Raw genomic sequence first — 24,442 nt, forward strand, 5'->3', positions numbered from 1 at the left:
TATACGTCAAGATACCTTAAGCACATAGGTGAAACATATCTAGAAACATGGGTTTACATCTTTAATAACTCAAATTCAGACAAATGGCAGCATGTGCTTACTTTGATAGAACTGATATTCTCATAACCTGTCTTACATGCAAAGATGGAAGTTTAGTAAATCAAAATGGGTAAAGTCGGTCAAAAGACGCTGCCTAAGTGAAGCCCACACTACATATTTTGACCATGACGGAAGAAGGATGTGAATGTAACCTTAGTTATCTGGATTCTGGTCCTGTTGTCTTATAATGGAAAGGTAGAAATATAAGGAGACCTAAAAACTGATAAGTTACTTTGAATGTCGAATAATCAACTGTGTCGAGATGAATATCACCCGATCCCGGGTGAAGTATGGTGTCCCTGGACCTCTAAGGTAATTACGAAGAAATTATAATGAACTATGGTGTTTAAATATTTCAGGTATTGATTGGGAAAGTCGTTGTTCAACGCCAATAAATCATCCGTGGAATAAATCACGTTCATGGAGTAAATCAGTCTATCGTGATGTTCGCCTCGATCAATTAAAACCTATCATCAATGAGATGGATCCTCATAAACCGGTGATGAAAAGGCTAGAAATCGTCGGAAATCAGAATACGTCTGAGTCTTCGTCGATATGGCATCAATCAACGAGCAGACAAACTGCAGATGTGCCGGAGGTCAATAATATTTGGTAATGAATTAATAATTTATCACTATTTATTATTATGATAATTTTATTTTTGTAAAAGTTGGTTCTGGATACAATTTCAAGAAAATGTCTTCAATTTAGAAGTTTGAAATGCACTTTATTAAAATTTTTAACCATGTCAACAGTCTGGCCAATCGATAATCATTCGTATGCTTAATACACTACACTCAAAGCTATTTTTAGCACTCTCAAACGCAATTTCAGTAGCCTGCAATTTCACTACTAATGGGCAAATTGAATGGATTAAGCTAAAATATATTTTGTAATTATTTTTTCTTTGTGGTGCACAAAGTTGAAAGCCGTGGGTTTCATAGTTTTTGAGAAATTTACCAAAAAGTTTCAAAAATTCGATTTATTTGAGCATATTTTTTATGCAGCATCTTTATCTGTCCAAAATAACACATGTGAAAATTCAATGCTATTTGCGACGGAAGAACTTTATCTCGCCAAGATCCGACGCTTTGTTCGGCAGTTATGGGCTTTCAAAGACGGAACCCCCCAAAATCTCGGTTATGTATAATTTTTGTTGTTCCATAATGACGTCATAACATTGAACGAGGTGGATCAGATATCACAAACAAAATGGCAGCACAAATAGGTTGAATAGGTTGATATTCATCATTTCTAGCGCGAATACTGATATTCTAGGCGTATGATATAACGATGTATTGTGCGCGATGTGTTCAATGGTTCATCTAGTTTTGATATCCCATGCGTAAGGTAACGTTGCATCAAGATATCTGACGAAAATGTGGTTTCAAAATGACGAAATTTACTTCTTTGTTCACCACATGGCTGATTTACTGATAGCAGCGAATTTTTAGAGATGAGTCTGATATTTACACTACTGGAATACTTGTTTTATCACCATTTATTGAAGTTATTTCATTAACGTTCGCATTAGCGATTCGTTTTTGAGCCTGATTATTAGTATTAGTTTGTTAACGGCGGCACAGCGATGAGCGTTCGCGTTGAAAACAGTCATGGACAGTGGCGTAGGCAATGTCGCCTTATACTCTCATGTTCACTGCGTGTTTGTTTCAGTTATAGAGTACGCGCGCCACGGTGTAGGTCGCGCATAACAACGATTTGTCTGAGTGAAGATGTAAGCTAGCAATCGTATCGTGAAATTATTAAAAATCATGTCAGTTTATAAACTTTGTTTTGTCAGTAACCGGCACTGGCCTCAAATTTGAAGAACTTCGGAGCTTCTGTTCTGATTGGTCCGTATGATAATGAAAAACCTCTGATGAAACCCAGGCTCTCACCAAGTTTGTACTGTATCTTATCGGGTCACTCATAGTTTTAGTTGTTTTAATTTAATCATTCAAGGGATGTATTTAGATTATGAACATTTGTTCAGACAAAAGGCCCATATCAATTTTTAGAAGATTTCATTCTCGTTAAAATTCAGTTATCATTAGAAGTTCACACTGACCGAAATTTTGTCCTTTTTTATATATTTTTTTTCTTGTTTAATTTTCAATGAAATGAATTTTTGCATACCAGTAGCACTTCGCACCTATTGTCGAGCCACTGGACCATTGGTCTTTTATAAAAATTTAAAATGAGACTTATTACCCAGGAATTGAAACAAAAGACAACATATTCAATTCTTGTTCTAAGTTCATTCAGAATATTTCTGATTCAATCAACCCCTGCCATTCTATTTTACTTGGCGTATGCATGCCCCTTATCCCTCTTTAGCGCTCTACACACTTCAAATTGCATGCAATTTCTTTTAAACTTGGTATGTGTAATGGGGTAGGTCCATGGATGAAATCTATCAAAAATCAGCTTTCACATCTTCCAATATGGCCATCATGACGCACATCTTGAATTTCTTGTTCTATACACGTCAAATAACACATCAAATTCTGCACAATTTCTTGTAAAAGTTTGGTTTGGCCCAAAGACTATCATTATGAAAAATAGCATTTCTTGCTCCTTTATATAACTGCCATAGCAGCCATCTTGATTTTCCAGATATGGAACTTTGCGATATTGCAATTGGAAAAATTCTATGAGACTTTGTTGGTATATTGTACCTTTCTTATTTTCAGTAGGTATGAAAAAATTTACTTTTAAACATACCACGGTGATATACGTGGCGTTGCGACAATTGTTAACTGCTACAATTTGATGTATTGATTCTTTATTAAGTCACTTGTGGGAAAGTCAACAGTCACCAGAACAGGCCAAGTTTCTCCCTCTTCCAATATTGCTACAGCGGACATCTTGAATTTCTTGTTAGCACTCTACACACATCAAATAACCTGTAATTTCTTTAAACTTGGTATGTGTAATGGGGTTGGTCCATGGATGATACCTATCGAAAATCAGCTTTCTCACTCTTCCAATATGGCTGCTAAGGCGGACATCTTGAATTTCTCGTAAGTGCTCTTCACACATCAAATAACGTGCAATTTCTTTTAAACTTGGTATGTGGTATGGGGTAGGCCCATGGATGGACAAATTAACTCCCTTGCAAATTTCCCATATTTTGTACGGGCCTGGGAAATATAAATATAGGTTCATTCTGGCGCATTCAATATAAAGTGCACGTAAAAATCTGTTCACCAAAAATAGGGCTGGATCTGAATCTTAATTTATATCGATATTGAATTAAATTGAAACTTGATTTATGTTTAATTTGCTTCCAGGTTGAATATATCTGTAATTAACCAGATATCTGTAATTTGATTTTTGTAGTGATCCATTAAGCGACCACCCAGATGTACATCCCTTCCCTTTCATTGGGCCGTCTTTGCTGTTCGATAATCAGGAAGCGCAGTGGATCGGTGACGGATTCTCTAATAAAGATCAACTCGGCATCGAGGCTCGGGTTATGTTTGAAGCTTACTCCGGTGAGCGAGCTCACTCATATCTAGACATCGTTAACAATGGAACGACTACCATCTACTATGATTGGAAGGTAATCTTATACATATACATAATTTACAAAATATTTGAAGTGAATTTATCAACCCGCCTATTCTCGACTATGGCCGAACAAGATAAGGTGTCTTCTGAATTTACAAAAGTCAATATCCTTTATATCATCCATAAACCATCCGGTATTAGGCCTACGTGAGAGATAGCTGTATGCTGTACAGTACGTATTATAACACTCCCTACTGCTAGACTAGAATCTTCCCTAGCAATCAGGGTGATTATTTGGTATTAGAAAAAATATATCAATTCATTCAAGTTTCATAAAAATCTGAGATCAAGTCGGGATCTAAAGCAAGTTCATACAGAGTCATACTCTATGAGAGACGATAACACCTCAATCCAGTATCCTAGAAAAACAAATAGTGGTCTTTTAGAATCTAATTTAAGTCCCATTCATCATAGTAAAATTAATGATGGCTATAGATTTAGAACCACAGCTGGTACATTTTAATCTGATGGAAAAGTCTTTGTCTCTTTAAATAATGAATAAAAAAATCAATGTTAAAATTAAATTACATAAAACATTGATTCAGAAAATTATCAGTGAAATTTATTCCAACAAGTTAAACTGATGTTTCAAAGATTCTGAAGTATCTGGAGATCACCGATGCAATAGCTTCTCTCAGAAGGTGACACATGGAACTTAAAGCATTCTGCTATATTTCATTTGTTGAATGTTTATTTCAGAGTATAGAAAAAACAAATCCATTCGACATTGTGAATGCAAAAGTTCAAAGATTTTATTTTGATACTAGTCCCGGTAAGTTATGCGGTAGTATGGTTTTCTTTTATAATCTAAAGGCAAGCTTATGTTTGGCTGCGACACCATGGATAATGACATAGCTGAGAAGAAACACACCGTAGCCCAGCTTACGTTGGCTGCGCTTGATTTCCAACAAGTGAACGCAAGTAAAGCTGAATATGATCTGCCATTGCTTCTCCACTTGGCATCCATGATCACTGTTCATGATCACTTGTATTTGAATTGAATGTACCGGTTGTGTGTTCAATGAAAATTGGCTTAGGTTGGGAAGAAATAACGGCATATCGCATGCCACTAGTTTTCTTTGTCAGTTGCTGATAATCCCAATTGTGTCAGTATCGAATGGGTTGCAACCCGACATGCGTTGACCTGAAATCCTTTTCCAGCAAAAGGCAAGTAATATTGGCAAAAAATGTGTTGTGTCCAAAAAAAATTTTGGGGGGAAAATTTTGAATCACCCATTTTCAATTTCAGGTGTCATTCTGCCTGGAGATTCGTTAAAGTTTCCATTTATTTTTAAATCTCCGAATGCTGGTGTGTTCACTGAGCAGTGGCAGTTTCAAACGAAGCCAGTTGTTTGCGGTGGAGCCTCACTAATCGTAACACTACGTGGCATTGCTTTGCAAGAGGATAAATACAAAGAAAAACGTATTGAATTAGAGGTTAGAGACTTTTTTGTATGCTTTACACAGTAGAGATTTAAGATATTGCAGCACGTCTAGGTTCCAGTCTCTAAAAATCATTTGACTCTGAAATTGAATTAATTTCTCGTCAAATATATTTTACTGTTGGACCTTCATGGAAATGAGCTCATGGCAACGTTCAATAATTTGATAGTGTATAGAATGTAATTCTTTCATACATTGTATTTGACATAGACATTATTAAATTGAGATTACCGCAGCTTAGCCTAGCCTTATCTTAACCCTTTCAATGCAACTTTTAACTAGAGTTGAATCTACTCTGTTCTATGAGCGGGATTCAACCCAAATCAAAATAGAGATATCTCTAGTTTCGGTGACAGCTACCCCTTTTGAAGCACATTATATCAAAAGTTGTGTTTCCTCCGAAAAAATATACTTCACAGATTTCTGTTTAGAAAAAACTTGAATCTGTAAACTGTCTTAGTCTTAAGTATGATGAAAACTACATTGTGTGCTGAAATTGCTAATTTAAAAGTCATATTTCTCACGAATGACTGAACTAAAATTCAAACCAGAAGCATATTTGATATTTATGAATACATCACATTTGAAAATGACTTTTACACAATACTCTATTTTGATAGCATTTGCTCTTTAAAGGTGGGAACATGATGTGTCAATTATGTTGAATTACTGCAAAAACAGCCAGCCACTTAATTTACAGTAAAATGTGGCAGCACTGAAATGGTTAAGTCTAATGTTAAATCAATACTTGCGTGTATTGTCTGTTCAATTGTTTGAATCTTAGTTAAAGTTTTATCTTTTCAGGTAAAATCTAAATCTATTATTTGATAAGCGTAGAAAAACTAGGTATTTTAAGACTATACATGTATGAGTGCCGTGAATTAATGTTTGATGTTTTTATGAATTTCAGACAGAACTTGCTGGTAAACAAGCCACACAGGTTGTTAGTCATATTCTCGATGAATTACTTGATGGAATTAAAACTCCAGAGCGATCTCGATCTCCAGTCGATGCTTACATAACTGATGCTGAAATATTTGAAAGACAAAATCCAGGCGTAAGTGAATAGTTATACTAGTTATACTTAGTTATACTAGTTGCTGTATCGTAGCTTCTTAATCCTCCCTCATCCGTAAGAGTGTTTCATATTTATTTGAGGTCATTATACACTAGGCCTACCAATAATCTATTTAGAACAAGTTTGTTACTTTGTTTCTTTCATCACCTCACTGTGGCAATCTAATACGGCAGCGCTGCCGAACATTTGTATATATGCGTGTCAGCAGTCAGCCCCATGTGTGCAAATGTAGGTTACAATAAATAGCTCTGTGTGTTAGAAATCATCTGAGGGAGTCTATAGCAGTGACTCAGTGTGCACAGCACTCTCAGACATCGGCAGGCACGAATTGTCAGCCTCATACATTGTCAATTAAGACAAACTAATTGACGAATCAGTGAATTAAAATCTGATGAAGGGCCTTGGCTTATTGGGCGAAGCATAAAAAAATCCATGTATTTTAGGCTAAAGAAAACTCCCCTCGGCTTATTGGCAGAGTCGGCTTAATTGCGAGAAAATATGGTATGTTAAAACATACAGTATTAACATTTTTAGGCCAGCCGTAGGCTGAGCCTATTACTATACAAATGGAGCGAATTTAAATGACATGGTTTCCACACAAAAGGCTCTTTTGCTTGCCAAGTGAGGGCATATTCGAACAAATCACGTATTTAAGCGTAATCCATTCTCGGAATCGTAGCGAGCAGAATTTTGAAATAGGCTTTCATAAAAATGTTTTCTGCATTTTTCACGAAAATAAAATCGGGAAAATTTCAATTTTTATCAGCCAATCAGGAAGTTGTGTCTTCCCTGTGATTGGTTTATCTAAAAATATCAGCAGCTGTTCACGTGAATTATCGTGATTTCATTACTGGCGCTTTTGCGCATGACGTCATGTATCAACACGCGACAATACTTCCGCGTTCGCTACGTGTTCGCTGATTGGCCCATTTACTGGGAAATTCCACAGAAGCCTAATGTGGTTTGTTACAAGCGCTGTGATTGGCCCGACCCGATTCTGGCACGGCTTTAGCTTAGTGGGTTCGAATCCCTTGACGGGAGAAGACGATGGATCCTATCGATGCTATCAACAAATAAGTTTCCCGGTTGGGCAGCTGCGGATATCTACCGAAAGTGTTGCGGTTCGATATTTCGAGGTTTCTTTGAATTTTGGAGTCATATTTAAATCCGGTAAACACCGGCGGTAGATTGTGAAAACCCATTGCTTGATATTTGTACTACTTAATCAACGAAAAGCGTCGGGGCCGTGCCAGGAGTTTTCGCGATTCAAGTAGCTCAATAGCCTACTTCTTCGTGTTCGTCCACCTCCGCAATTTTCACTCCGCCGATCTCTGACACGGCTCTGTCAAGGTTCGCGCTGTGATTGCACTATTCGTACCACCAAAATTTTTTATTTCTTTATCAGGGAGGTCTGGAGAATAAAAAAGTCAAAATTTGGATATCACATAGGCCTGATTTCATCGAATAAGTCGACCATGGTCGTTACGTTTCCGTACTTATTACCACCTAAAACCGTCTGAACAATTTTGTCACAACCAACATTTCGTTTACAGAAATCAGGTGTTCACGTGAACCCGCGGTATCGTCTATTGTTTTACTTCCGGGTTTTATTTTAAGATTTAAAATCGTATTTCAAGATCGATTTCTATGAAATCTTTAGTTGATTTGGTGTTTGGGAGGAATTTTTATTTGCTCTACAGAAAATTCATCCTTGACAATTGCGCAAGGTTCGCAAAAAATTTCTTTTCCCAAATCGAGTGTATGAACTTGATATGCTAATTAGCCATGTGCTCGAATTGCAAATTCAATCAAATTTTATTCTGCCAAAAAAAATGTTAAATCCAATTCGCTTTCCGAGAGTTAATGGTATGCTGCATGGAACAAAGTTGTTTTGAGATGGGTCTTGAAGCTATTGAGTCGAGAGATAACCATCTAGATAGTTCGTGAGAGTTCCAAAGTTTTGAAGACGCTTCAAGGTAATGTCTTGATATTTGGTTTATACGTGTATCTACCCTAGACACATCTTCAGGCCAAAAACTGGCCCTGTCAGATTCAAGATGGCCGACTGGAAGCCATTGTTGTTCGCCAAAATCAGCACTTTTTACACATTTTAGAAGTTTTCGAGGGAAATTTTGAAGACACTTTTATCAATAACCTTGATCATTCGTATATATTTGTATCCCCCAAGGGCCCATCCGCATGAGAAAAATTGGGTCGATCGGACTCAAGATGGCCGTCCTGTGACCTTTTTTGTTCCCAAAAATGTTAATTTTGGCCTGAATTCTGAGTCCTGTAGCTTTCTAATGGTGTGCCATTTTTCATTGCAATTTGTAATGGGTATTCTTTGGAAAAGGATCTTTTATATCCGAGAGGGTATTTTTGACCAGGCAATTATGACGCAATTGGCGGCCATCTTGGGGTCATCAGTACTCATTCATAGGTGGAAAAAAAGTTTTGCCACATCATTTTGATACTTAAGCATATTTTGCTACCATAATTAATTGGAAAGTTGTAGCTCATGACATGTTCTATGATTGAGGTGAGTTTCAAGCTCATTGGTTTTTGTTTATGGCCACCAGGGGGCGTTGAACAATACAATAACTTAGTATTTCTATATTACATTCGTACCTATGCATATTTTGCTACCACAATCAATTGGAAAGTTGTAGCTCATGACATGGTCTATGATCTTGGTGAGTTTCAAGCTCATTGGTTTTTGTATATGGCCACCAGGGGCGTTGAACAATACAATAACTTAGTATTTCTATATTACATTCGCTCCTGCTGTCTGTGTTAACACACGATTGTACTATGTTAATGACATTGAGCAGGGAGTGTATATTGATAAATATAACCCACAGATTACATCATTTATAAAAAGCAAATCTGACAGGCTGGCCATTGTGCCCCTTGGGGCTCTTGTTGCCAATATTTTTCTTGATTCATATATATTTGAAAAGGTCTTTACCGGTATTCCTAGATTTTAAACCAGGAAATAATTTAAATTGAATTTGACGGGGCCTATTCACATTGAATGGCAATGCATACAGCTCTACACTCATCCAAGTAGAGTTTGGAGATATCAGTTAATGCACGTGCAGCAAAATATGTAGGCCTACATACTAAATTTAAATCTATAAGCTACAATTACACAAGCATTGTGGCCCGACCAAAAACGTGGGCCCAAGCCAGGGCTTTCAAAATGATTTGAAATACCAGCCGCAGACAAAGAAATAGCTGTTGCAAAATTTTCACACAGTGCTTGCTTCATTGGAAAAATTTAGATATCGTGAGGTTACAAAAGCCTATTTATTCAAAATTTCTTGCACATGCTTAAATCTGATTCTTTATACAAAAAAAGCACAACAGTACAGGTAATAAGTTTAAAACCCGGTATTGTCATATCCCGGAATCGCAGAATCCAAAAACACAGAATTTCTTCATTTTCACTATACATAGTAGGCTAACCGGGTTTTTCCACGGGGATACCGCTTGTCGGATAAGGCACCGGTAGCTCTAGATGTGATAATTTATTACAATCATCACTCAACAAATTAATGATACTTCCCAACGAGAAAGTGGAAACCTAAGTCGGCGGTATATCTTTCAACATTGACTGCTGACCCCACAGTATCTGCGCATGATACCACTAATAAGCCTTTAATCAATTTAATGCTGCGTTATAAAATCGATATAAAAACGATGGTTGATTTAGATTGCAGTGTTTCATCTGGTCGTATTAAGACCAAACTGAGGTATGTGTTCAAAACGATCATGAGAAATAACTCAAATAATCGGATGAAAATAAATAGACATTACGCATTCTGGCTTTGGATTTTTTCATGCGTGGCGTGCTTCTAAATTGTGATTTATGCGAGTGTGGGGTATCACGGAAAGGCTGAATGATACGAAAATTATAAAATGGTTTCAACTCCGTTATTTGTGAAGAGAAAAAACCTGGTTACTATTTATAGTGAAAGTGAAAAAATTCCATGTTTTTTAAAATTCTGCGATTCCGTCATTCCGCGATATTCCGCGTCATTCCACCGTTTAACCCTTAACCTGCCGGCAGCTTTTTTCTTTAAGGTCAATTTTTATCATTCTTGAGATTGATGAAGATCGGAAAATGATAGGGGTGCTAGCTTCTTGGGGAAAAGTTTAGAGTTTAGATCGTAGCACACTTAAAGAACAGATTGTAAAAGCATCTGATAAAACTGGTGCCACGATCTCTTTGACAACATCGATGTGAAACATTGCTGTTGTCTAGACCCACTGTCCGCACGCGTTCAACATATTAATAATATATATATACATGTAATAGCGCTGCGTGGGAAATCTATATCTAGAATCTGCGGTCGCGCTTCAGTTCATTCAACAAAGCAGAGCCTACGTGCAAAATAAAATTAGTCATTGTTTTAATTCAGGCACTGTGTGCTTGTCTTGAGTGACAGATAGGAAATTACAGATCGGGGCTCCTCTTGGGACTCTCAACTATTTATTGACAAGTGCATTTAAGTATGAACATGTTCTATTGATTTGGATATTGTCTGAGCCATCCTTTTCATTGACTCAAGATGTAAACAACGAACGATGAACTACGTGGCAGCAAAGGTCTTATTTTGTCATTAGTCAAGGCTGTAAAATGGGCCTCAAATTCCAAAATTACTACTGCAGGTAGCAGTAGTTACCCTTATAATATATAATATTTATAATATTTCCGTGTTTTTCAAATGCCTCTGTTTTCATCCCTGAAGTACATTACTGAACAGGGATTCAACAAGTTCAGAGGGATTGTTATATTTCTGTCAGCATTTGCAATGTTTATTTTATTGCAATTTTTTAAAGACATTAGTAGCCAAATTTGATGAATGGATTTTATGGATGAAAAAATTGGAAAATGAATAATAAAAATAGCTGCAAAGCATCAATAACAGGTTTAGCAGTGGAAAAGTTCCACAGAAAGCCCTTGACAAGAACACCAAAATTTGTACCGAAATTAACATTATCAGATATCAGATGAATCTACAAATTTAAGAAATCAAAATAGATAAGAGCCGTTTATAAAGAGAAACAGCATTTATATTTGGCGCAAAACGTAAAATGGTCAATGCAATTCAGTTTTCTTGCTAAAGGATTTATGCCTACATCATCAAACATAAATATTGCATCACAGGGCAGCACAAGTTTTCTGGAGGTAGCACAGGTCGCGTTGGCCTATTGATAATTTTCCAGCATGAAAAATTCATGTTCCTATCCATTCCTGCTTTTATCAATTCCCCTATATAGGAGTTGATCCAGGAACGGAATGGAAAAAGAATTTTCAAAATATAAACGGTGAATGCAAATCAGTTTTCATGCTAAAGGATGAACGCCTACACCATCTAGAATAAATATCTTATCTCGGGGTGGCACAAGTTTGTTCTGTAGGTTTAAACTGTGACTTCGAAAAAATGAACATACCAGCCAAGGCGGTAATTACACCACTTGGAATGTCTGATATGACTTGAAAAGATAATATTTCTCATAATTTTCTGCACATGTCGCTTGTAAATGATTTTGCCAACAAGAACAATTTCTGTTCCTTTCCATTTTGGCTTTTATCAATTCCCTACATAGGAGTTGATGAAACTAGGAATGGAATGGCTCTGAAGAACTTTGTTGAGGATTTGAACCAAAGATTGAGAAAATGAAATGGGCGCAACTTTTGGTGATCTGAATATTTTCAGAGCAATCCTCTTTTTGACCTAACAGAGACTTGGATAAACAACATATCGCAAAATAACTTAGTTCGTACTTTATGGCATGAGGATATGAGCATATTTGAAGCATGGCAGCACAATCTAGTTGGTGTCAATATATGTGGCGGCACTGGCTAGGGCTTCTCAGACTTGAGCTATGTAGTGCGATCACTTACCTCCAGGCCTAAATGTAAATGTGTAATACAAATCTTTTTCATTATGGTTGACTCAGATTAGTAAGTAGTCTCCATTTCCTCCACACGAATTCGATTGCCTCAGGTCATGATATGCCCCAGACTCTGTTTACATGGCGGAGATGATTGCCTCGGATATTCATGTGCCCCCAACTTGGTTTACCATGGACTGCGTCGATTGCCTCAGATTATCGTGAACTTGCCCTGACAATACTTCAAATTGTATCCAATCCATTTTGATCAAAACCCATCCCTGCTCTGACTGCATCGGAGCTCTCATAGGGTTCACATAAGGGTATCTGCAAATTAGCGGAAAACCCTAATATAATTCAAGTGAATAACAATCATTTTAAGTTGTTTTTAATTAAGTTGTTTTCACAATTCAGAATTATTGAGGAGTATTAAATGATGCAGCATGATATTTGTTTAACCTGGTTATTTCATCGCAACCATCTACATGTATTTCTAAATTCATGTACTAATGTTTTATTATTTGTTTGATTTCCTCAGAGATATTTCTCCCATGAAACAATCGAATCACTGCATGTGTTGTATCATGAACTCATCCCAGAAGAGGAACACGAATCCCAACAATGGAATTTAGATTTGAATACTTTAGAAGATGTAAGTCATACGTACATGTATGTTCATTATCAGTTTCTAAATTTCATAAATTTTTACCAAGACCTTTTTGAAGGTGTTATTCTAAACTGCCTGATGAATCATGACAGGGTCTGTTATAAGATTGATAGTATTGTGAGTATGCCACTGCAAAAACCTTGTAAATTTGTACTTACATTGGATACTCATCCCTGCCTTTGTAGACCTAATATATGCATGCAATCATGTACGGATTACTTGAATAAATAATGGATTAATTGCTCTTTTTGTCAATCATTGTATTATTGAGGAGCCTCAATTACACCTGTAGTGTTTTTGATATTTCAGATGATCGTGGATTTGGATGAAGAAGATGAGAGAAAAGAGGATTTATTACAAAGGCTAAACATGTCCATACTGACTGTTTCATTCCCTCCTTTTAATCCTGTTCAACAGCAAATGTACAATGTAGGGTAAGTATACTTACCAAAGAGGAACTTATATTCTAACTATCGGATATCGACTTGAACTGATGTTATTGTGAGACTACTTAGGTGCATGTACAAAACACTGACCCATAACAGACCTGCTAAAATAGATAATTTTTGTTGATTTTAGCCCACTTGCCAGCGGGCTATTTATTGCATTCCCTTTTCAACCGTCTGAAGATGGAATGCATTTATTCTGGAATTTTGAAGTTGCTTAAATCAATTGTTTTGATGTTTGGTTTATTTGGTGATGTTCATCACCTATTCATTTGCATCACAAAATACAGTTGTTGGCGCCACATTACGGTCAGCTAAAGCAATATTTCAACATTACGAAGCTTAGTCTAGGTAAAGAATTTAGAATTCCATCTCAAAACCAGTGAGTCATTTATTTGGAGAAAAAATTTGTTCTCAGTTTCAATTCTTAACAATTCATAAAACACGCCAGCCATAAGGATACTTGGTTTCAAGAATCTTATCACATTCTCGGTGGGATACTTGTTTCTAGGAGTTAACACTTATTAGTGAATAAAGTTGAAATTTTTACCTCGCTATTTTCTGTAATTTTTTCTTAGATATCGGTATTTATCTGATGCTATTGATACAATGGTTGGACAATCAATGCGCCTGCGAAAAACAATGGGTTTACCAGATCATGAAGATATTATCACTGAGGAACCAAGTAAGTTATATCAAAAAGAACTTTTTCAAAAATCCATGTTTATGATAATGTTGTGTTGAGTGTTGGCTGCATATTTATACTGACTATGTTGTACTAATTTAACCTATACTCTTGGCTTAGTTACTCAAAATTGATCATTTTAACATGATCACTGCCATGATCAGTATTATTACATGTATTCCCAACAGTTGTAGCAACTCTACTATCGTAGTTGACAGTTGAAGCAATTAAGTATAGAAGTAGTCCGTCAACTATGGTGCGAAATTTTCAAATGAGTGAAGATAAATGAGAGTTTGAACTAATAATGTCTAATGTACCGGCACCATCATGTGACAAGCAAGGATTTGCCACCAGTTTTGCTATAGTGGTTATTCAGTTACCACGCTCCAATTTCTTCTACATTTCCAATAAATTTGAATTAACTTTTCTTATAATAGGTAAATCAATTGTCTGTGAAATCTATACTGTAACACTGAGAGGAAAAGATGGTCTTATATCTATTTGAAAACTCATTTCATAACACTTGCATTCAAGAGCCTAAAAATGCAGTTGCATTAATTTCTACATCAGATAACTGAATGTATTGTTGCACCGTCTGGTGTGTGCATTGCCAGAGGAACAGGAACTGTCCTCCCACTGATGTACATGTATGTGAATAGGCTCTGTCATTTTCACGAAAGTAACTCACCATCGCATTCGTGCTATCAAACGACATGTATACGCATCCTACACAGTGCACAAAACCCTCCTGCTGTATTATTGAAGAAAATATATTCTTGAATACTTTTGAAAAATCATTCATAATATCTGTGGTTAACTTATTCTCCATACGGTATATGTTTATTAGCTGTTAAGATGTTTAGATGTTAAGAAAACGCATTACTTTGATGTTACAGCAAATAGATGTGTTGTGTATACTATATCAACTCTCAGGATCATCATTTCATTATACCGTCATATTCGTTATACCGCCAAAATTTTGTCTCATGGCTGGCATTATAACGAACTTTGACTGTACGTACATGTAAAGATATTTGTTTAAATGTACTGGTATTTCAATATTAACTAACTAACCCATTAAGTACTAACAATTGGTAGTTTGTTTATTTGGTGTAGGCCGTGCAGGATCTGAAAGCCCGGCTGAAAGTGTTCTGTCCCAAGAAAGTCATTTATCTGGTAAAATACACCATGGACAGTGTTTAGGTTACCTGCTGAGCTGGTCTTTTATTCAATTTTCCTGTTTTGATTAATAGTTACCTTTTAGATTTTTAGTACCCTTTAATCCAGATACCAAATTTCTGAGTTTGATTTAACTGGAAAGTTGACATTAGTTTCTAAATGACTGTCCTGAAATGATTGACAATACTTTTTTCGGTGCATACACAAAAAAATTTCCAATCTTATACATGATATTCTTAATTCAAAACTAATTGACTGAAAAAACTTCTGAACAAGGTATCATTAATTGATTGGCAAATTTTCAATCAGAACCAAACCTTCAATATCTGGATTTAGTATTTTTGTTCCAAGAAAAATTTTTTGACGCCTTATAGAATGCCAAAAACGATTGAGCGTCATGTTAAACTAGGCGATGAAGAAATCGATGCATAGAAGGTGTGTGCACCTACTACATGGGTCGATGATTAATATATAAAACTAAAGAGGCAATTAATGTAGTGCAGTGATTAGAGGCTCCACATTCTCTCATTATTGAGAACTACCCATTAAATCACCTTGATGAAATTTTGGATGATTTCTCTGAACAACGCTTCGCTCAATCTATTGCCACATGAATTTGCCCTAAAACATTCTACATTTTTCCAAGGCGTCAAATAATTTATTCAAATTTAATTTCTTTGTTTTAAATTTTTGTTGGTTTCTAATGCCTGAATTTTCTCGTAATCATTTCAATGACATAGTTCTTACCTCCTAATGAATTAATGTGAAACATATCCATACGATGTTACTAAAGAAATACTCAAAAACAGACTGACAATCAACAAATGAGTAATATGTTGATGAGAATGCCAAAGCTAAATATCACAAAAGCACCCGATCATTTTGGCTTTTACTAATTTAAAAATATTTTTCACCTATTTTAGAAACATCACAAGGTAAATGCTCATATAGTATTAGCCTACTAGTACTTCAGTAGAAAATCACTAGTAATTAGATGAGTAAGATGCAGCAGAAATTGTTTATACATATATTTTGACAATTTTATATGCATCTATTTGTAGTTATTTTAAAGAATTAGAAATGCTTAAATTGTGGGTTTAATTTCACTCTGGAACAGGTTCAAAGCTGTGGGTTGAACTCTTGGACTCAGATATGCCATTATGATATGGTCTAAAATTAACCTTTCCATTAACCTTTCGTAAAGTACCGTACGTAAGTTGTAAGTATTTTGAGAGGCTTTAGGTACTACCCAAATGTGGTTTTCATGTGATGATATGAACAATTGATCTGATTTGGTCCATACATACTTCAAATTGATGAAAATAGCAAATCTTTGAAGATAGCAGATCTCTTGTTCTTTTATAAAGCATCATAGATTCATGAAGTCATCATTATTTCATATCTGTGTCATGCATACGGAATGTATGACCTCTAAATAATGGGCTTTGTGTGCATACATATTCTCAAATCCCCACATTGTAATGTGATAATAACCTCTCTTACTCACCACGCTCCCCACAAAGCTTTTTGTATTATAGTCTGATCCCATTCACGTTTTGCAGCAAGTAAACAACCTGAGCAACCAGCGAAGAGTAAGTTCCTAAAAATCTGAACACTGACACTTGACTCTCATGAATTGCAGGTATCAATCTGCAGCATCCCCTTCAGACATTTTGTCAATTTGAGGTCCGGACAATCACATTTTGAGAGGGTGTGCTGTAGTTGTCTGGCATTGTAGACAACTGGTTATATGCCAGAATTTCATTCTGTATTGAAGTCCTTGCGCACTTTTTAGAGATCATTTATGACTTAAGCATGGGGCTTAACTCAATTTATTTTTGATTGATTTATCCCCTAGGTAAAAGTAAAAAATGTTCAATGACGCCTGATGGCATGTTTACTGGGAACAAAAAAAAAGTTTAAAGAATTGGCCGAGTGGATGGGTCCAGACTGCAGATTGATACTTGCAAGAGTACTTCCTGGTGATCAATTTTAGAAATCAGGGTCCAGCTTCTCAATGAATGGGTTTCAGGAATCAATTTTGAAATGTGAATTTTCAAGGATTCTTCTTCTCAAAACTTTATGACTGTTTTCGTTCATGGAATCAGTGATTTCGACATTCGTTGAATGACATAAAGGGTGAAATGAATTAAATGGAATTTGAAAACTTTCTTTGAGAAATGGACAATTTGATTTTTTTTTCTGGAAATCATGAATATGGTTTTCAGGTTCATAGCCAAAGGATTTGTTCATTTGTGCAAACTCCTTAAAAAGATCTGTTCATACAGTAAAAGATCTGTTCATGCAGTAAAAAATTATCGCCTTTTTGGAACTGCCTTAGAAAATCCTTGGCTATGGATCTACCGGGCTCTTCTTGATAATCTTTCCTTGGTTATGGCTTGCAATTCTACTTGATCTTTTAAGGGAGTTGCAATGACATCTGATAGGCTAACCATTTAACATTTACCGGTTTAAGCGCGTAAAAAAAAACTCTGAACTCTGTTTATTTATTTCAACACCGGAAATGCTTATCTTAACTAGTCATTATCACACGCTTGCGTGTGAGGCACACCTGGATATTATTAACAGTCTAACAAAAATACTTGCTTTACTTGGGTCTTCACTTTTTACGCTTATGGAAGGGACTTATATATAAGATTCACCAACAAAACTTTCAGTAAAACGTATGGAAAAGAAAAAAAATGATAATGATATAATTTATTTACAAGATTAACAATGTTTTTGTGCGTTTTAGCAAAAAATGCATAGACCTAATTGCAGTATCTAACTTAAGAAGAACCAATACAATTGTGGGTAAAACTGGGAGAGAACGACTGAATGACTACATCGTTTGAGATATACTCTACTTATACTGCTTTCTTTTGGTTACAAGCTTGATTGTCTCTTGACATAGATGTTAGAATTTTTACAGTGATTGTCTCTTATCATAGATCAGCCAGCTAGGTGATGTGTTAAGTCAGCTGAGAATGTCATAAACTGTATTGTGAAATAAATTTGTATTATGAATAATGGCAAAATGGTTTAATTAGCTCACTTGGGACTTGAGTCCCAGTGGACTATTGTGTTTACTTCATGTACTTTCATTCATTCATCTAAAGGCTGGCTTATATCGACAAGCAACGCGACGCCTACCGACGCAACTGGGTTTATTGCCGATTAGCGGCCTACGAGAGGCCGCCAGATGCTGCTCTATCGGTTCGACATAAGCCAGCTTGCAACGGCAACCCGATGCCTACCGACTCTTCGCAAGCCGTATCCGGCTAGTTGCCCATGTTCTACTCCGGCCTACGGTAGGTGGACAGTTGCTTTCCATTGCAACCGACATAAGCTCATCTGCGATGCGACGGAACAGAGCACAAGGGTTCCAGCCAATAAGAGACCGCATATACAGAGTACAAATTATGACCGCTAGTTAGCGTCATTCGTAATTAGTCATAAACTTTCAAATTCAAGTATTTCGAAACGTTAACCAAACTTTCAGCACGGCAGATGACTGGACCGAAAGCGAAATTGGTAGAATTATGGTGTGAGCGGCCATCTTTATATGATGTCGCTAGCACATTGTATTCAAAACAGAATCAGAAAGATAAAGATCTTAAAGAAATAGCTTTTCTAATAGAAATATATTTCCCAATAATTCAAAATAAATCAAATTTATTCTCAAAATGCTTATCACATGACCATCTGAGCCGTTGCAGTTGCCAGTAATCGTAAACGACATAAGCAGGGAAGCAATTGGGAGGATCTCGTATCCCGATACTCGGCCTCAGTTGCTGCGAATCAGAGCGCAGTCGACGTAAGCTGGGCTGCGAACGCGGTTGCTCTCAGTTGCGTCGGTAGGCGTCGCGTTGCTTGTCGACATAAGCCAGCCTTAACAGACAGATCTTCCTGGAGATTCTGAAATCACTTGGATTATATTGATATCTAATTTATGTATCAACCCTATTGCAGCTGTCAAACTGCTGTTTATCCACCCCGCAGAAAATCGACAGGCTATCGCGATCCTTAAAAAAACTAATCGTCATAACTTCGCCAGAAAAAGCAACAAGGTTTGCCAGGATATCACCTATATGTGGAGGATTTCAGGCACAGACCATAGATAGCCTATCACCAACACCAATATCCAAGACAGACATCGCCACCATTCAGACTATTCAAGTTTGAAAAGCAACCCTCAGATTATTTTGGGTTGAACAAATTATAAAATTACTGTGAAATGTTCATAAGAGATGGACTTCTAAAACTTGATATTTTATTGTATACAAAAAGGATGAGGCCTTCATGAAAGGCAAGCTGACATTGAAACATATGTTGTCAATTTGGCCAATAAAGATTTAATCGTTTGGCCTGACTAAGTAATGATATTGTATTCCGTCCATCGCAATGAAGTTTCCAAACAAAGGCTCTCTTAGCTTTCTCACTTAGACTGAGGTTTATTTTGTTCGCAGTGAGAAGATGATGAAAATATAACTTATTTTTCTTGTATTTATGAGATGTAGGGCAGGTGGTAAAATGCCCAATTTGATACAATTACTAACTTTTCAGTTTTCAGAACTCACCGTAGTTATGATGTATATGTATGGTTTGAATCGTGTTAATAACTAAATTCAAAAATATTGACATTTCATGTATTATGAAATTTCAACATCACACTGATGGTCATTTCAATGGAAATATATTTAATAGACATTCGCCATCCCGCCCTATTTTGCAATTCTAGACATTTGACATCCAAATGACGGACCCTCACGCATGTTATCGACATCCTTACAAGAACTGATCGTCAGTCAAAAAGGTTGCCAACGATTGTCTGAGGGGGATGGGTACAGACAGCAGATTGACAGCTGCATGTACACATCTGCTGCCCAAAAAACTTGCCTGCTCAGAATCAAGGCCATTGTTCTTTGCCGGAGTAAGCACTTAGTCATTATATTTGGTAATTGTTAGCATTGTCATAGGATACATCTTCTTACATGGAATTGAAGTTATCCAGTTTGTTTCCCACCGTAGGAGTTGATTATTGAATTATTTATGATTTGTCTATTCAATGATGCCACCTTTATTAGTATAGAGCAAAAGAATATGGAGCCAAGTTAGTTACCATATGGCTGAATATTTGTTTTATCTCTGGTTTTATGGTTTGATGGGTACTATTGCTTTCTGTATATGTTTACCAGGGAGCGTTGAACCGCGATCCTGGTGTTGTACCGAGATCCATTACAGGGAAATCATAGTTAATTAATAATCGTTTTAACCAATGATTAATCATTTCTGTACACACTTGTAATTACCATTTATATATGGTCACTTGTAAAGTTGACGGTAATCTAATTAGTTAACATAGATTGATAAGGATTGGTTCATTCTTACAGCTGATAGTAAGAAAGGTGGCAAGAAAGACGTGAAATCTACCACTAAAACGGCCCCTAAAGATGCCAAACCAGCAAAAGGAAAGGAGGTACGTACCACTATAAATTGCACATAGTAATTTTACCTACCAAATGTATATTGCTACTATAGATTGCTGATGGTGAATCAGCGTATTTTCCAGTGTACAAGTCGACCCAGTGTATAAGTCGAGGTCAAATTTTCATTTTGAAAAGTTTTACTAAGGCTATCGTTGGTGTATAAGTTGAATCACTTCTTCATGTGTTTACACTTTGAAAAATAAATCACTTTGAAAACTGTGCTTCATAGGTTTTATGAAAGCATTTAAGTATTTTATTGAATTTATTTTGCTGTGAAACCATATTGGGGGGACTTTTTACATATAGGTGGGAATTTTACCTGTCACCGTTTAGAACGATTTCAAAAGTGTAGCCGGTATATAAGTCAACCTACGTTTTTTTTACATGATTTTCGGTCTCAAAGACTCAAATTACACACCGGAAAATACAGTATACATTTTTAGCAAAGATTGCTGCTTCCATACGAAATCCCCTGATAACCGCGCGATGTGTATTGAAATTGTAGACGATTCCAAAAATTTACGTACAGTTAGTCGTCAAGTGTGCCCACTCCAGATCTACTAAAATCGTGCCAGCCACACCCAATATTTTTACATAGCGAATTTGAATCATTTTTTCATGTAACCATTGGTAGTGTCTGAGCATGTATGCTGTATCTTGTATCCTTCTCTTCAACACTTGTGCACCAGAGTTCATTAGTTATTTTCCTAGCGATTACCTAGATACAAAATTGTCCAGAGCTTTAATTGTTGTCCCTGGACTTACCCTAAAGATTCAACTTGATTTTGCCAATTGATTATGGGAATTGAAAAACAGAGGGCTCCTAATAGATTAGTTACTGTGTTACAGACTTCTGTGAAAGATGCTCAAAAAGGTGCAAAAACACCAACAAAACCAACATCACGAGCAGGCACATCTGCCGGACTACGCAATGTCGACCCTGAACGTCCAGGAAGTCAGTCAAGTCATATCGGAAGTCCAATACCTGAGGAAAATCAACAAGAAGTCAAATACAGAGAGAAACTTTACTTGCAGGTAAAAATTTGGTTAACTCCTAACATGCCATTAAATCAATTACGCATTGAATACCAGACTGAAAGACATAAGACAAACCTGCTTACTAAGCTAAAATAGCTATTCCGCGCACATTTTTGTGATTTATTTTTTCATACTGTTCACGCACCACCAGATATATGACAAAGCAATTACTTATCTAACGTTACACACTCAAGGGCGGATTTAGGAGGTGGACGAGTCCAAAATTCCAATGTGCCCTCCAAAAGATTTGGAATTTTTTAAGAAAACTTTTATGATACAAAATATAAATCCAAATGGGCTGTGATAAGGCAGGGATCCTAATCATCTGTCTTTAATCAACGTTGCGGCGAGTCCTGTAATACTAGCATAATACCTGTGCCTAAAATTAATATGGACTGCTCTTCTTGATTTTGACGATCTTTGGGGACAATATGTGTAAGCAGTAGAAAATAATTGCTTTACTGACTGTACGATTAGCGTTTAGTTCATAAATATACGTACCGGTACGTATTTTGCGTTCAGAAAATGAAATTATAAAATCTGTAAACTATTCAAAAATGAATCGCTGTGCCCCCATAGGATGCTGCTTTATGAGTAAAAGAAAATAGCTGCTGCAAGGATTCGAACCCGTGCTATCTATTGTTTTAAGATTTCAACCACCAATCAGAATCGTTAATACATTTGTTATAAATCAATCATCCCTTCCACAATATCAAACCGATGTTCATTTTTGCTAGAATCCTGTCCCGAAGATATCCCAGAAACCGGGAAATGCCCCTAACTTTCTTGGGGGAGGACCCCTCACTGCCCGATTTGAATTCATACCATGGTGTTCCCATTGCTTCGCCTCTTACAATACAAATGGAGCGAATTTAAATGACATGGTTTCCAGAGAAATGGCCATAATATTCAAGATCAATTTCTGTGAAATCTTAAGTTGATTTGGTTTTTGGCAGAAATATTTTTATTTGCACTACAGAACATAACATTGACAATTATGCAAGATTCGGGTAAAATAGCTTTTTCTCTAATGATAATAAGTCATGTGCTCGAATTGTAAAATCAATAAAATTTCATCTACAAAAAAATATAAAATTCAATTTGTGAGTTTTGTTTTATTGAACAAATTTCAGTAAATCCATTTCGATTCTTTTCCGCATTCAAATCAATAAGACCAAGGGAAAAGATTGATCTGAGGTATTTGTCTCTGCCAGCTACGTACTTATGAAAACATGATTGTACTGTGTAAATTATATCGACGCCGAGAGGGGAGTGTATGTTGACAAATATAACCCACTGAATGCATCATTTGCCATTCATGAAAAGCCACCAGGTTGACAATAGTGCCGTTGGGGCTCTTGTTCATCAACTGCTGTTGCGATCTGTGTAAGGGCCAGAATAAATGACCCTCACGTCCTAGATTTTCTGTGGGAGGGTCACCAGAATGCCCACCAATGTTCACACATGCAGCCTGCACATTGCCAAATCTGCCCTTTTCAGAGTAGGTGCCCATTCCAATTTTAGGTCAAACTTCAAATAATTCTAGATCTACATTAGAAATCCCACTTTCAACCAAAAGATGGAAAGTTCTTGAATAAATGATTTGGAGCAACTGGATTCATCCCAGAAATTTTGGGTGTTCGAACGTAATTATGGTAAAACCATAAAACATCGAAATTATGGGAAAGTCTCAATCGAAAAACAAAATCATAGGCATTTCATTTGACTAGGTACCATACGTACGTGGTTCGCTTGTAATTTTGATGTTGGATATAATGGAGTAGGCTATTTAATTATGTATCCAAACTAATACGTAAATTTCACATATATATCCACCATCGGAATTGTTTCATTGAATAGTTTGCCATGCCTTCTATATTCATGCGCACCCATGCTGAACATCACACCCTTGCATAGTATATACACTACTGTATAGTGACGGAGTGTGATACACGCTATTGCCTAATGCTCTAGCTTTAGTGTGAATGCATTATTTCAGTGTGTTCAAATGAATTTATTATAGCAGAAGATGAGCAGTGTGTGTTTTCTGTTTCATAGAGTTTGTAATAAAACATCATTGACTAATATTTCTTGTGACCGGAAATACTAAGCAGCAAACTATTAGGCCCTATATAAACTTGCCATTCAACGTATAAGACGAGGTCATTATTTTGTGGTAAAATCCGCCGGTTTAAAATGATCCACTTATACGCCGGTGTTACAGTACATATGTCAATGTTCACGTGATTTTTTATCTACCTACCCTCCCTCGTTCCCAGGGTTGACAAAATACACTTTTGAACCAACTTTCTCCCAACTTGGTATGGATGAAAGTAGGGTGAGCCCTATTGTTTGACCTATTTGTCACGAGGGTCCGTGGAAAACCCCAATAGGATATCCGATAGCAGAGAATCAACAACGGACGACAAGAATTCTTAAATTAAAACAAAACGAATTACAAATTTATTCCAACGTAACCTCTACAGTTAATTAGAATGGAGTTAGAGTTAGAGTTTGATCACACTTCTCCAGTGGTGAGCCGTGGTGGTATCCGAGTGAGACGTGACCTTGATGGGTGCACACTGATCAACGTATGACGAGTCTCCCAGGATATTGCGAATGTTGACGACCGTCCGTTAGTAACTGAAATATCAGGCGCTCAGACGTTAACCGCACTAACTGACGTAGCTTGAGTACGGGAGGTTTCGAGACACGCACTCACTTGACGTATCTGAGTGGATATAATTCACAAACTAAAAGACAACAACAATTATTGTTACGACATTTATAAGGGTCATAAACCCTGCAAACCAAACGTGCGTCTCAATTGTAATGTTATTT

General features: G+C 36.5%; 2 protein-coding genes across 9 annotated transcripts in view; both read left to right on the top strand.

Annotated features, from left to right (window-relative positions):
* LOC141910735 (uncharacterized) overlaps window positions 1-24,442 on the top strand; it is a 284,387-nt gene that overhangs the window by 44,771 nt on the left and 215,174 nt on the right. The window lies entirely within an intron of this gene.
* LOC141910731 (MYCBP-associated protein-like) overlaps window positions 1-24,442 on the top strand; it is a 63,401-nt gene that overhangs the window by 36,388 nt on the left and 2,571 nt on the right. For 3 of the 8 annotated variants that reach the window (XM_074801471.1, XM_074801475.1, XM_074801470.1), the window contains 12 exons: window positions 459-711; window positions 3,442-3,664; window positions 4,372-4,444; window positions 4,922-5,109; window positions 6,026-6,172; window positions 12,636-12,749; window positions 13,074-13,198; window positions 13,789-13,895; window positions 14,994-15,071; window positions 16,637-16,666; window positions 20,468-20,553; window positions 21,413-21,598. In XM_074801471.1, the coding sequence (XP_074657572.1) occupies window positions 459-711; window positions 3,442-3,664; window positions 4,372-4,444; window positions 4,922-5,109; window positions 6,026-6,172; window positions 12,636-12,749; window positions 13,074-13,198; window positions 13,789-13,895; window positions 14,994-15,071; window positions 16,637-16,666; window positions 20,468-20,553; window positions 21,413-21,598 (1,610 nt within the window). The remainder of the gene's footprint in view (window positions 1-458; window positions 712-3,441; window positions 3,665-4,371; window positions 4,445-4,921; window positions 5,110-6,025; window positions 6,173-12,635; window positions 12,750-13,073; window positions 13,199-13,788; window positions 13,896-14,993; window positions 15,072-16,636; window positions 16,667-20,467; window positions 20,554-21,412; window positions 21,599-24,442) is intronic. The other 5 variants (XM_074801472.1, XM_074801473.1, XM_074801474.1 and 2 more) reach the window with 5 other exon arrangements.

Source organism: Tubulanus polymorphus, chromosome 9 (genome assembly GCF_964204645.1).
Source record: "Tubulanus polymorphus chromosome 9, tnTubPoly1.2, whole genome shotgun sequence".
Classification (NCBI taxonomy): Eukaryota; Metazoa; Nemertea; class Palaeonemertea; order Tubulaniformes; family Tubulanidae; genus Tubulanus; species Tubulanus polymorphus.